Source organism: Eulemur rufifrons, chromosome 16 (assembly GCF_041146395.1).
Source record: "Eulemur rufifrons isolate Redbay chromosome 16, OSU_ERuf_1, whole genome shotgun sequence".
Lineage (NCBI taxonomy): Eukaryota > Metazoa > Chordata > Mammalia > Primates > Lemuridae > Eulemur > Eulemur rufifrons.
In genome coordinates, this window is record NC_090998.1 from 30,536,416 (window position 1) to 30,551,894 (window position 15,479).

General features: G+C 38.7%; 1 protein-coding gene across 10 annotated transcripts in view; it reads right to left on the reverse strand.

The window, feature by feature from the left end:
• The window catches only part of KIF21A (kinesin family member 21A), a 135,412-nt gene extending 120,221 nt beyond the window's left edge, over positions 1–15,191 (reverse strand). For all 10 annotated transcript variants that reach the window (XM_069491336.1, XM_069491335.1, XM_069491332.1 and 7 more), the window contains exon 1: positions 14,867–15,191. In XM_069491336.1, the coding sequence (XP_069347437.1) occupies positions 14,867–14,910 (44 nt within the window). In that variant the 5' untranslated portion in view covers positions 14,911–15,191. The remainder of the gene's footprint in view (positions 1–14,866) is intronic.
• Between the last annotated feature and the right edge of the window lie 288 nt (positions 15,192–15,479).

Genomic DNA, 15,479 nt, shown 5'->3' on the forward strand with positions numbered 1-15,479 from the left:
GACTTCACACTAGGTATGCCACATGGAAATAATGAGATATTCTGTTAGAGTTTATATATAAAATGTGTGTGTGCATCTGATCACTTTTGGGATCTTAGTAAAAATCCTGTTGGTATAAGCTCAGGTTAATGATATACTAAGCCATATAATTAAGAGGTTTAAGGATTAACATGACAGTCAGCTAACCTTGCCAGGTAAGCAGTTGGAAATCAATAAGTATCCCCCATGTCCTTAAAGATCAACAGGAAAGGAATGTAATTCCATTAGTATACATACCAACAGAGAACTAAGATTAAGAAAACATTTTATTCAAATTGCTCCAGAGAGTACAATCGTCTCAATCTTGACTTTCACAACTCAACATACTCAGAAAAGAAAAACCAAAACATCCATTCTATCATATAAATAGAATGCTGATGACTTCAGCTGGTGATAGTAAGGTCATACATTATCAAATATAAAGGTACTTTTTTCATCCCTTTTCTTCATCATTAGAGACAGACATAATAAATTATAAAAAGGGGGCCCAAGTAAAGGCTTAAAAGAATCTCTGTTAAAGAAATAGATTTTTACAAATTAATCCAACTAACATTTATTGTGGATTACTATGTGCCAGGCATTATTCTGAGTGCTTTATGTCAATTAATTCTTATAAAACTCCACTTCACAGATGAAGAAACCAACCAAGATGAAAGTGGAGTTTTATAAACAAGAGCTCATCAAAGAAATTATCCCTACCTTGAGGTGATTAAAAAAGAAATTATGGTTAGTCAATAGACATCACCTAGAAGAGGAAAAATAGATTTAGAGACAGAAATAGAAAGGTGGAGAGAAAAAGAAGTAAGAGATAGAAGGAGGAGGAGGAAAAAGAAGAGAGGTAAAACTAAAAGAAAAAGAATCTAATATCTCCCAAACACTTCTAAACAACATTTTATAATCTTAACAACCCTATAAGATAGGTATTAACTCTATTTTATAGATAAGAAAACTAAGGCTCATAAAGGTTAAGTGATTGTCCTGAAATTTTTGAACTCAATTCTTTGTGACTCTAAAGCTCATACTCTTTTTTCAATAAGCCATGCAGTAAAAGAAAATAAAATTTAAAAAGGGGTCCGGGTGAGGACAAGAGAGAAAATTAATAGGAATGTGGAGCCAGAAAAAAAGAGAGGGGATATCAGTCAGTTCTCATCAGCTCCTTGATAGATACTGGAATGAGATGGCATCATTGCCACAGAGCCTTGATGCTTTTACTCTGGAATACAGGGCTGCAGGAGGATGGAACTAAAGAGCCAGGATGGCTACTTGTTATCAAGAGTTGGTGCCCTTAATTCCCTCACACATTCTTCTTCCCTATCCCATCCCATTGTCAGTGACCCTGCTGTGAAAAAAATCAATGACTGACTCACCTAGATGTGCCAACCCCATACTGAGCAATTGCAGAGTGTGCACCAGTGGCCCGATCTAACTCTGCACACAATCTCTGGGCTGTTTTATCAAAAGTAAGATGCCAAGTTGTCACTGCGCATATATTGTACGGCCTCAGCAGAAGCCAACAAAACTATTTTCATATTAATGCAAAGGTACATAAAGTTCAGGAGTGACCAAAATTTTCCATTGCAAAATGACAATCAGGAGAGCTACAGATGAGGATTTAAATTTCAAAATTTTCGTGACAAACCCGTATATGCTTTTTAACCAAAATATCATAAGAACTTGAAAATCTTTTTTATCAACTGATACTAAGAAAAAAATACAGGCTTGAAGCTCTGATTCGGGTTGGGCAAGGGCAATATACATAACCTAAACATTTGTACCCCCGTAATATACTGAAATTTAAAAAAATGAAAAATAAATAAATAATAAAATTTTAAAAAATAAATTAAAAAAAGAAAATTATCAATTTCTTTTTGCTTATTAGCATTAATATACTTTATACCATGTTGGCCAGATTCAATCAACTCCTTTGTGTGTGCGTGCGCGCCTGTGTGTGTGTGTGTGTGTGTGCGTGTGTGTGTTTCATGTCAATCCCATACTGCTATGAATTGAATGTGTCCCCCAAATTTCATATGTTGCAAACTTAATTCACAAATTCACATCTTGGTTGGAGGTAGGGCTTTTGGGAGGTAATAGGATTAGATCATGTCAGCGGGGTGGGGCCCCCCATGACGGGACCAGTGACTTTATAAGAACAGAAAGACCTGAGTGGACACACTCCCTCCCTCTTCCCATGCGATGTCCCTCTACCATGTTACAATATAGCAAGAAAACCCTCACCAGATGCCAGCGCCACCCTCTTGGGCTTCTCTGCTTCCAGATTTGTGAGCTATATACACTATTTTCTTTACAAGTTACTCCTATGTGGTATTCCGTTATAGCAACAGAAAATAGACTAAGACACATACCAAAATGGCAGCTTCTCGATCTCAGGTGATTTTAGGCTCAAAATATATTAGGGACTCCAGGCTGCCATGGGGTAAAGGAGAAAACTAAACAACTAGGCTGGCCAGAGGTCTGGATTACATGGAAGTGAAGTGAGGTCCAGAGGTTACTCAGACTTGATCAGTGCCAGCCAGCCTGTATACACAAGTGGGATCAATATGGTGGCAGCTTCTAGTTCTGAGTGGCCCAGATGAGTTGAAGGAGATCCCAGATGGAACAAAAGGGAACAAGTTTCCCTTTTGTCTCCACAGAAAGGGGGCTTTCAATAATTTCACTTAATCAAGTGGGTTTCGATTCAAGATATGGTGAAAGAGATATAAATCAAGAAACCAAGTCTGGACAAACAAAATAGGAGGTTATAGTGAAGGTTATGAACCTAAAAGCACAGGCACAATCAATAAGTTTGGAGAAGCAAAACAAATTTCAGACTAATGGGTTGGCGGAGCAAAAACCACTGCTCTGATTTACCATGGCTTTATTTAGGACTGACCCAGAAACTCAGGAGGGACTGAGTCTGCCCATTTAGGGCATCAGACTTCATCTGAAAGAGATTAAGGAAGACAGGGATTCAAAGGACAGCCACAGTCATAGAACACATGCCTGTGAAAAATTATGACGAGTTATACCAAGTTAATAAACAATTAAGAGCCAAAGGTAACTAAAGAAACCCTAGACTCAAAGACAAGAACTGAATCTGCTACAAAGGCAACAGAAGATCCAATTACGCTTATGTAACAAAATAGATCAGAATATAATCAAGGACAGATGGAATTTGTTGCCAATCTAAGGGCAAGCTGGCAAACTAAAATTCAAAAGCCTCATATTGTATTGCTGAAATTGACACTTGAAAATGTCACAGATGTCACATTTGGATTAAGGAACTTTAAATGACAGGTCAAATAACCAGGAATGAAATCTGTAATCTCATGTTGAATTAGCAGTTGACAACCTCCATTATAGGGCCAGACAGATGCAGACGAGGTGACCAACAGCTTACTCAAACACAAGTGTTTTGTGTTGACATTAGGTAAAAACAAGCAAAATAAATGCCTTAGAATCACTTTGATTTTCAAGGAACGTGAAACAGTTATGAACTTGTGTTTGATTTACCATCAGTGGCTTAGAATAATATGTTGAGCAAATGTCTGTATTATCCTAATACATTATATCTTTCTATAGATATAGGTGAAAAGTTAAAATTAAACATCAATATATCTTTTCCTGAAAAGCATCCTCAGTACCATAACACTTAACTGCATATTCTGGGTGAACAGCACTATGCTCCCCACTTTAATTCCAGGAAATTATCATTTGTAGAGTCAGTGCTTATCAGCAGAAATGAAAACATTACCAAGAATCACAGGAGACAACACAACTCTTAGAAAAATGAAACTAATGCCTTTATTAAATAATAAAGGCTTGTCAATTAAATTACTATTGGATGCACTGAATTTAATATATATAGTACTGAATTACTGAAATAAAGCAGTTGGTATATAATATTTGGCATGTTAATCAAAATGTCCTTCCTTAATATAAAGACAGGGGAAAATCCTCATGCTATACTCTAAAGTGGTAAATACCAAGTTACAAAAGGATATCCACATGCTAATTATAACACTGTAAAAAAATGTAGGTATGCATATGAAAACAGACTAAAAAGAAATATACCAAAATGCAAATAGTAATTATATTAGTGTGGTGAACTATCATTGACTGTTTTTCTCATCTGTTCCCTGATACTTTTTCTAATGTGATTACCCTATTTCAATAGGAAAAAAAATTAAATAAAAATAACTTTCTTATGAAATTACAAGCTGATTTTTAGACAATTAGACAAGGCTTGCAAGATCTATTTCTTGTTTCTATCAGTTTTCTTTTAAAACGCCTTCAGCTAAGTCTTCACATTAAGTTCTATCAATGAGTATTGCAGGTACATTGCCCCATCAGCTCCAGATCCCAGAAAAAATTATTTAAAAAGTAAATTTATAATTAAAAATTATATATATTATTACTTCTGCTCCTTGCACTCCGTTTACCCCTTATAGTGCTCTTTTACCCATAGCCTAGTTTAATGGCTTGTTGCCACAGTTGATGAGAAGCAGCAAAAGGAAAGCATTAGCAATAGTTTCAAAAATCTAGTACAAGCTAATTCAGAAGGAAAATTCACATTTTTATTATCTAATTTACTCATCATCCTCTTACACTAGATTAAGAAATTAGTAAAAAGTATAACTCAGGCCAGGTGCAGTGGCTCATGCCTGTAATCCTAGCGCTTTGAGAGGCCAAGGCTGGAGGATCGCTTGAGAGCAGGAATTCAAGATCAGCCTGAGCAGCATAGCTAGACCCCCATCTCTACAAAAAATAGAAAAATTAGCCAGGTGTGGTGGCACAGGTCTGTAGTCCCGGCTACTCAGGAGGCTGAGGCAAGTGAATCGTTTGAGCCAAGGAGTTTGAGGTTGCAGTGAGCTATGACGATGCCATGGTGCTCTAGCCCGGGCAACAGAGTGAGACCCTGTCTCAAAAAAAAAAGTAAAACCCAAAACTATTATTGCTCTTACAAAGTACATGGTTGTAACTTTACAAAACACTAAAAACTATACCAATTAAAAGCCTATGTGGGAAAAGAAAGAATAAAAGTGGGGGATTCTACTAAACTATAAAAAAAAAAAGTGGTAGGGTAGGACAGGATGGTATGTGATTATATAATGTTGTATCATTTATAGTGGTTCAAATAATAGACACTCAAAAAACAAAAAAATAGATACAAACACCTTTGAAGCACTTTGCAAATTCCAGTTATGGGTTACTCATCAGAGAATAACTAACCCAATTGCTAGAGTTTGGAATATAACTCACTGTTGATGTCTTAGTCTGTTTTGTGTTTCTTTAACAGGGTACCACAGACTGGGTAATTTATAGTGAACAGAGATTTATTTCTTACAGTTCTCGAGACTGGGAAGCCCAAGGTCAAGGGGCCTGCATCTGGCAAGATCCTGGCTGCATCATCCTACAGTGGAAGGCGGAAGGTAAGAGCATATGCTCAAGAGAGCAAGAAGGCGCTGAACTCGCTTTTATAACAAAGCCACTCTTAAGGTAACTAACCCACTCCCTTGATAATGACATTATCAGAGCCCTCATGAACTAATCACCTCTCATTAGGCCCCAGATCCCAACACCATTGTATTGGGGATTAAGTTTCCAATACATGAGCTTTGGGGGACACATTCAAACCATAACAGTTAGTTATCTCAAATTCATCTCTAATAATATTACTATCTGTGTTTGTGTAAAAACCATTTTCCAAGTGTTTTCATATGGTTGTCTCTTTTGATTCCTTCCCAAATCTACTGAGATAGGTAGAAAACTACGTAGCCAAGACTGAATTTATCATGGGTAAGAGTACAGACTAAACAGTCTTCTAACCCTCCAGTACTATTCTGCTATATTCTATTATATCACTTTGCCTTCAATGGCTTTAATGGCCCTAGCTTATGAGATTCCTGTACACGGTGGACATTCAATAATTATGTAATAAATGAATAAATTTTGATCCAAAAAAGTAAACACAATCAAGAGTAATACAACTGAGGGTAGATATGCCATATGCCTCACTAATATACCATGTGATCAATATGCTGCATCATTATGAACTACATTGACTTTCTCCAAGGTCTCTTGTTCCAGCTTGCTGAAAGATAAAGTCTCCTATTTAAAACAACTCCTAATTGAGTTTGTAGCTGTGTCAAAGAATGTGAATGCCTACTCTGAACAACTTTAATTCCTTCATCATATTCAGAGATCTATGATATTGTCATGCCCAAGTGACAGACATAGCTCTCCAAAGTTGAGAATGATTCAAATCCAATTTCACAAACTAAAATCCTACTGCATATTAACAGATCTGAAAAGTGGGGAATAAATCTTGAGCTGTCCTTGATTATTTTTAGCTCATAGGAGGGTCCATGATCTCCACCTCGTCACTACCAAGTTTCGACATTTTTCTTGGTTCTTTCCTCTTCCTAAGGAAGCATATGAGGGTGAACAAGTCACCAAAGTAGATTGACCCTGGGGTTAAATCCCAAATGACCTTCATTCCAAGCTAAGCATTTAGATATCTACTTGTTTCAAATCAATAATCCCAATGTCCTTCAAATGTTCTATTATAATAATGCTACCAACACATTAATACCTTCTTTTAAAAAAAAAGCATTAAATATTCTTTGAGTTTTGGGAACACTTCAGGCAGACAGTAAAAATCATCATATTGTATATGTCTCTCCTATTGGAATTTCAGAGGGAAAGAGAAAAGAATTACATAAGAAAGGTCTACGGCCCCAAAAGCCATAAATTTCTCTGCATGACAGCAATCTAGAAAAGCTTTGCATAGAGATGGGATATAGGGCACTTTTGGATTACAGGCCTCCATCACAATCAAAATGTGTTATATTCTTTATTTCCTTCTGAAATAAGGATGGGAAGGGCTAAGGCGTTATTTAAAAGCCTAAGAACCACCTATCTAGTGAAGTAACACTCAAAAGGGGATCTCTTGAAACCACTCTGATTTCTACCTCCATCTTCCATTCCAGATCCCAATAAATACGCCTCACCCCACCTCACCCTCCAGCCACCTTCCCTGTTGTGAGGCTGTTATTACTAGAATGTGCTCTAATCCTTTAGTCTGCTGGAGTAAAAAAAAAACAAAAACAAAAAAAGAGTGTTAAGAACCAAGGTGGGGAAGAGTGGGGAAGCCACATGTCCCGGGCCTAGAATTCACCAAAAATCTTATATTTACATGTTTAAAATTATTTCCAAATTAGGCTACATACAAATTATATTTCTGTTATTGTTATTAAAGCATTATGTGTTACATGTAAATGTTGAAAGCAGTCTACATCATTTTTATAACACAGTTCTGGCATTTCTTCTTATTTTAATATACCAGAAACCTCAAAATTTAGACCTGGGTTTCTACCCCTGGGTCCCTCTCTCTTTACCTCTGAGAGATCCTTGTTAGAATCACTGGTATAGTTCCTAGAATTGAGGCACTCATAAAGCCAAAATAATGGGCACTGAGGGTGGAGAAATTCATCTAAATATCAAACTAAACCTTATAAGGCACGCTTAAGGGATTAAAACTATAGTGTTGATTTTTTGTTTTTTGTTTTAATATAAAGATATTCTATTTCTGGGATGTCTGCTAACAAGACATGAAGTCCTAGAAAATCCACAGCACTAATCAACAGAAGCCTTGAGCTTCTAGCTGTATGACCTCAAGCAATTCTTTCAACTTCTCTAGGCCTTTATTGCCTCAACTATCTCAAAGAAGAGGCCTCAACCAGCTAGTCCCTTCAAAGTCCCTTTCAATTTTAAAATCTATTTTGTCAACAATTTTAGGGGTATAATTCTAGTACTTAGTGGCTGAGAAGCCATAAAATGAAATATGTTTAATATGTAATTCTTTGAAAATTATTTTAGAGACAGGTTCTTACTATGTTACCCAGGCTGGAGTGCAGTGGCTATTCACAGGTACAATTGTAGTACACTATAGTCTCAAACTCCAGGTCTCAGACGATCTTCCTGCCTCAGCTTCTCAGAGTAGCTGGGACTACAGTCATGTGCCACTGTACGCAGCTTTATAAAGTTTTCATAATTGCAAAAAAAAAATGACAAAGGAACCTTAAATACAATTCTTAAACATTCAAAAAGATCTCACAATAATTGTACGGTATTAGGAAAACCGTCCCTTTTGGCTTGCTGTCATTTGCTTCAAATAATGCCTGAGCCGTAGGAAAACTATTTTAGCACTCTGAGAAGATTAAATAGTTAATCCACTGGAAAACCACGTTGAATTCACAAATCCCCTTTCCAGACAGAAGTACTGAAAATAACAACACACACTTTGTTTTATTTTCAATACAATTATTCTAATGACATACATTACATAAATACTGTCTATTATCTGACATGCATTTTCATTGATGTGTTTTCCTTCCTAATCTGAAACTCAGATGATGTCAGGTCACATGTGATTTTGACAGAAAAGAACTATTTATAAGCCAGAGTCTCACAGGTGAGTTGTAACATGTCTTGGGGAAAAACATCCATAATAATGAATATTTCAAGTCAACTTCTTTGAGAAGAAATTGATGAGAATTGGAAGATTAAGCAGATTACAGTATTAATTGCCAAGATAATTTCTGCTTTCATGGCTTCACTAAACTGGAATTTCTAGTGCATCATTCACTACCCCATAATTATGCATCAAAATATTAACCAATTAGCAGGTAAAATGGCAAGAGCTCAAGGGGCAGTAATAATTAGACATGAAACCTGAACGTCCATGGAGTTCCAAATAACAAACAGGTCCACCACACTTTATAAACTTAATAAACTGTATCTGAAGAAAATGTACCAACTCATATTTTATAAATAAGATAATTTTGTTGGCTTGCAACTCATATCATCTGACAACTCTTTAGTCTCCTCTCTGTCATTTCCATTACTTCCTGATCCAAATACATAAAAGTAGGGTATATATACCAAGTCTGACATGATATAAATAATATCCTCCTAATGCCTTGGCTTTGGAGTTCAATTTTTGTATGAAATATGTTTGGAAGCAGGGCATGCTTTTTCTTTTTACTCATTGTTCTTGAGGAATATATGGACTAAAAAAGTGCTATTTAAAAAAGTAACTGAGAAATAAAATCTTAACTCCAACAATTGTCTTTCAATTCTACTTTGTGCCATGGATTCTATTTTTTGTTAGTGCCAACATATTTTGTGTATTTAAAGAGCATCGTACTGCTAGATCCAAGCTCCATGAAAGCAGGCACCATATGTGTCATGTGTGTTGTGGTAGAAAAGTGTCTGGCACATAGTAGGCACTTAATAAATATTTGTTGAATTAAGGAAGGAAGGAATAAACAAATGACCAAACACCAAATAACCATCTAAGTCCACAAAATAAATGTTGGCCATGCTTACCCACTCCCATATTTTCTAAACATTACATTGTTCCAAATAATTACCTCACATGTCTATTTAGTGTTTCAGCTTAAAAGACCCTTATTCCATTGAAATTAATACACACGGCCGGGCGCGGTGGCTCACGCCTATAATCCTAGCACTCTGGGAGGCTGAGGTGGGCGGATCGTTTGAGCTCAGGAGTTCGAGACCAGCCTGAGCAAGAGCGAGACCCCATCTCTACTAAAAATAGAAAGAAATTATATGAACAGCTAAAAATATATATAGAAAAAATTAGCCTGGCATGGTGGCACATGCTTGTAGTCCCAGCTACTCGGGAGGCTGAGACAGGAGGATCGCTTGAGCTCAGGAGTTTGAGGTTGTTGTGAGCTAGGCTGACGCCACGGCACTCACTCTAGCCTGGGCAACAGAGTGAGACTCTGTCTCAAAAAAAAAAAAAAAGAAATTAATACACACAAAAATTTTTAAACATTTGGAAATATGTTTAAGATCATGGAAACACATGTCAGAAATCTGAGTGTGAGTTCCAGTTCTGGTACTTAGTGGCTGAGAAATCTTGAGACTCATGCTTTTCCTCTGTAAAATAGAGATAATAATATCTGTCCAGCTACCTCATATGATTTTAACATAGATTAAACAAAATATTGTTCATGTGCATTGTAACCAGAATGGGACAAAGAGACCATAACAGCCTAAATGTTTTATTTTTTTGTTTTTTTTCAGTAACAAGGGTACCTTAATAAAATATATTACTGGGAAAGTAAAGTTTGGAATGTTAATATAGAGGCATCATTAGTGCCAACAGTTTGACTAACAATAGCAACAACAAAAGTCATATATAACAGACTGCACACGAAAAGTTATAATTCTTAACACCTTTAGGTTGCCGCCTCAACATAGGGAAAAAGAAAAGTGTAGTGAGATCCCATTGTAAATAAGTGCTAGTGACAGACCTAAAACTGAGCTTCTGAGTACCCAACCACCCCTTAGGTCTGCTGAGCAATGACACTTCTTAAAAGTGCTTTAGTAAGGTGAAAACACAGCAAACTGAAACACAAATTAGACCACATTACACACTAATCCAAACTCACTGTCAAGGATATATACAATTCTCTGCCAAAGCCAAGCAAAGAAATTTTAGTTATCAGATACAGTGACATGGAAACACAAAGGTCCCTTCTGCATCTCTATTTTCATCAAGCTCTTGACATATTTTGCAAGCTAAAGCTCTGGAAAAAGTTTCAAATCTATTGTGTCAGCAGTCAGAGATAAGGAAAAGGACACATCAGCTTATATTATCTTAGATTTAGAATTCCAAATGTTTAATTGAGTTTACCATTTTCAGTTAAGTATTCAGTTCAAGTCAATATACTTAGATAATAAGAATAGAATATACATTATACATCATTGTTCATTTTTTATTCATTTGATGACATCTAAGCCATCCATTCAACTTACCACATTTTCTAGAAAATTAGCAACCATATTATTAATACCTTTCTATACCTATGCACCCTGAGGAAAAAAAATGTTGCTATTAAATCACATCTTACATATATATATATATATATATATATATGTGCGTGTGTGTGTGTGTGTGTCTATCCACACTAAAAACAGACACCCAATATTTTGGTATATTCTTGACCTAAGGGCGTGGTTAGTTTATGATGGAGAGGTTGTAAACAGTTTTATTCTATACTTATTCCTGACATTTTTTTAAATTATAGGGCAGCACTAGCCAACAGACATATAATGTGAACCACATATACACTTTTATAATTTCTAGTAGCCACATTTTTAAAAAAGGAAAAAGATGAAATTAATTTTAATACAATTTTATTTAACTCATTGTAATCAAAATATCATTTCAACATGTAATCAATATAAAGGTTATTGAGATACATCTTATTTATTATACATTCACTTTTTCAGACTAAGTCTTGAAATCCAATGTATATATTACACTTACAGCACATGTTAATTGGAATGCTAAATTTTCATCAGAAATACTTTATCAGTATTTAGATTTCATAAACTTTACAGTTGAAAAAGTAGATCCACATAACCAAGTTGTTTGAAGCATACTTAAAGGTTTCTCATAACTGGATCAAAGACCAGTTTTTAAATTTTAATTAATTAAAATTAAACAAAATTAAAAATTTAGTTCCTCAGTAGCATTAATCATAATTCAAGTGTTCAATGGCCACACGAGGTTGAACAGCAAGGGCTATCATCTGAATCCACATCTACCTCAATGAAAGATAACCCGCAGAACACCTTAAATATGCTGCCAAAAGGCATTTTTGGAAATTAAATAAAAAGATGTTCTCTCTAAACAAGAAACTTTCTGTTTAACATCTTCTTCTTAAGCCTTATATGACTCACGCACTTATTTTGAGAAACCTACGATAGAGTCATGAGCTTTAACATACCAATAAGCCTCTAATAAAACCCAAGCACCTCTAGCACGCTTTGTGCATTTACACAAGTGGAGTCAACTCTCCATTACCTGTTATTACATTATTCACCTAAAGAGAAAAACAGGTCAAATGCTTCTGTTGACTTTGTGTATAGATGCAAAGTTTTGTGTTGATTTGTTTATGTTGCTGATGAATGACTCCCGCCCCAAACTGGAGGTAGGATCACAGGACACTAGAAGGATAAAAGAATCTGAGAAAATATTTTAGTTGATTTAAGTTCAGGTCCTCTCTTTCCAGAAGATGTATCTTTTCTAGCAATATGGAGATGTGAATAACCTGTCAAAGCCATTCATTTGTAATTGAACTCATTAAGCTGTCTGGGTTGGAACTCTGGTTCTGCCATCTGCTAGCAGCTTAACTCTGGGCAGTTTACTTATTCTGTGCCTCATCTATAAACTGCCCATAATAATAGCAGGACCTAAGTCACAGATTGTTGTGAGGAATAAATGAGATTTTACATGACATAAAACATCTTAACACACAGCACTTACCCTGGCACATGATATATATCAAATAATCATTACTATTTTTAGCTCAGAAATCAGGATAAAAGAGATGGGGATATACCTTCAGTAAAAATTTGTTATAAATGAATAATATATATCCAAGCACTTTACAAATAATAAAGTGTTATATAAACATAAGTTATTTTTGTCCTACATAAAGTAAGTTTTGAAAGTAGCTCTGTTCAGAGAACAATGTATTTAATGAAAAAATCTCAAATTTCACCAAATTGGATTTTCACAATGTGGCTTACTAAGTTCTATTAAAGCCTCTATAAAGCTTTCCCCCCAAAATCAGACCCACATTCATTCACCTAAAAAGTGCTAACATGCATACCAAAAGCAATCATAAGTTATTTGGCTGGGCATGGTGTGTCATGCCTATAATCCTAGCACTCTGGGAGGCCGAGGCAGGAGGATCACTTGAGGTCAGGAGTTCGAGACCAGCCTGAGAAAGAGTGAGACCCTGTCTCTACAAAAAATATAGAAAAATTAGCCAGGAGTGGTGGCTCGCGCCTGTAGTCCCAACTACTCAGGAGACTGAGGCAGGAGGATTGCTTGAGCCCGGGACTTCCAGGTTGTAGTGAGCTATGATGATGCCACTGCATCATGCCAGGGTGACAGAGCAGGACTCTGTCTCAAACAAAAACAAAACAAAACCAATCATAAGTTATTTATCAATCGATGCCATTTTAGGGTCATCCATGGCTCTGCTTGCCTCCATTGGAAGCAGCATCAGATTTAGTAGAATGGTCAAGTAATTACCTTATGATATTCTAGAGAATTCATACATAAAAATCTCAAATCTCTAAAAATAGTTTTTCTCACAGGCAAATCATCTGTTTTCATTAATACTTTTTGCTCCTTCTTCACCTTCCTGGATCAGATCTGTTAATCAAATTACCTCTTACTGGGTTTTCTATCTTTTTCGTTCCCCTTCCTCTGCCCTGGTGCAGTCATTAATTAGCATTAAAAGGCAAAAAGAGAAGTAGTAGCAGGGAACAGTAGTATCTAACAATGGAATAAGTAGTCCTAAAATAACCAAGAAGGCCAAATTAAAACTGCAATAGCTTTATAACAGGTGATTCTAAACAGTCATGAAACTGTCACCTCCATGGGTGGTAATTTCCTCATCTATCTATACAATGGGGAAATAAAAAAATCTTTAAAATTCATTTTATTCTGTAAATTTGTTAAAGATACAAAGTATATAGTACATAAAACTGCCATTTCTATACCTAACCAAGATTTATCACTAAAATAATAACTACAAAAAAGGCTTACATGATAGAATTTTTAAAATAATTTTCCAGAAAGACCACAAGAGTGGAAGATTTTTAATAATTCTGAATTTCTTGGAGGACAGATTATTTTTATAACCCTTAAAGTATAAATAAAGAGAAGTGAATTAACAGTAGACTCCCAGAGCTGTGAAAGGCACGCACTTACTCCGCGATGAATGCTTCATTAATTTTTCAAACAGTGTGATGATGTTGCAATTTTCCATGAGCAACTGTCAGAGCTTTCCTTCTCACAATGTATCAAAACAGTCTAAATTGTATTGAATACTCGTGCATGTCATTGACCAAAATATAATTTTGATGTATCTAGTATTTCAAAACACACACACACACACACACACGGGCGCGTATAACGTTACTATTATATTGTATCCACCCTGCTTAACCGCAGGATGTTTCACCTAGGCACCCATTTAACCCTTGCTCTTGCTGACGAATTTTCCTCCTTCTACACACCTATCCAAGGGTGAATTTTAACCTTAAATACAATTCCCATTCCAATGCCTAAGAGGCCAGATCTGTCTCCTCTACCCACACGCTTGTGCATATCTGGTTCCCTGTGATGCTTAAAAGACGCCCCGTTTGCACAGACATCTAGAACCCGGGTGGGCGGCGGGCCCCGCAGTCGCCAGCGCTGTCAGTCTGCTGCTTTGTCTCCTGCCTCACAAGGCCCGAGCTGCAAGTACACGTATGACAGACACTCTATAAATAATTAAAAAAAAAAAAAAAAAAGACACCTTAGCCAGCAGAGAGGCAGCTCCTCTAGGCAAAGCCGGACAGGCGATCGCCCAAGGCGGCCAAACCTGAGGCGACTGCTCCCTGGGCGCGGGACCCGGCCGAGGCGGGCGGCTACAGCTCTTCCCCGTGAGGAGTCGGGACGCCCCCGGGGACCCGGCCCCGCGCAGCCGCCAGCCACCTGCAAACGCAGACGGCGGGAGGACATCAAGGTCCCCCGGAGAGCACCCGGCCTCGCGCGCCAGGCCGGCTGGGACCCGCTGCCTCAGTTTCCTCAGCCGCCGATCCCGGCCGAGGCGCCCCTCGGGTTGCTCCGACCCCGCAGCCCGTGCCCCGGGCCAGAGCAGGTCCTCCTGGCGCCCTGAGCCCGTGGCCAGCACACCCCCCGCGCCCGCTGCCCGCAGCCCGTCCTCACCTGACAGCCACCCGCACCGAGCTCTCGTCCGGGGAGCCCCACATGCTGGCGGCGAGCGGCGGCCGGGCCCCTGGGCCTCTGCACCGCAGCGCTGAGGCGCCGGCGGAGCCGCGGCGCTCGGGCGCAGAAGGCTGGTGCGGCTGAGGGCGGCCGGCTCACCTCTGCCGCGCTACAGCCATGTTGGGCGACTGAATGGAAAGGTGGCGGCGGCGCTGAGGCAGCAGGAGGAGGAGGTGATTCACTGCTCGCGGGCGCCCGCCCCTTCTCCCCGGCTCACCCCCTAGGATCTGGGGCGGGGACGAGGCGCGCTTGAATGGCAGGCAGGCCTCCGGCGGCCTCCGGGCGGCCGGCTGAGCGAGCCCTGCCCCCTCCGGTGGGGACGCGGCCTCCCAGCGGCGGGGCACGGGACTCCACGCCCGCCGGGGCGCTCAGGGCTCCCGGCCCCGCACTGCGTCAGCGGCGGCCGCTCAGCCGGGCCCCACCTCGCCCTCCCCCAGCCTGCGCCGCGCCCTGCCCTCGGCGGGACACTGCCTGGCGCTGCTGGGCAGGGAGGCGCGAGGGGGAGGGATGCCCGCCGCCGGCTGCCCACGCCCGAGGGGGACCAGCCTGTGCG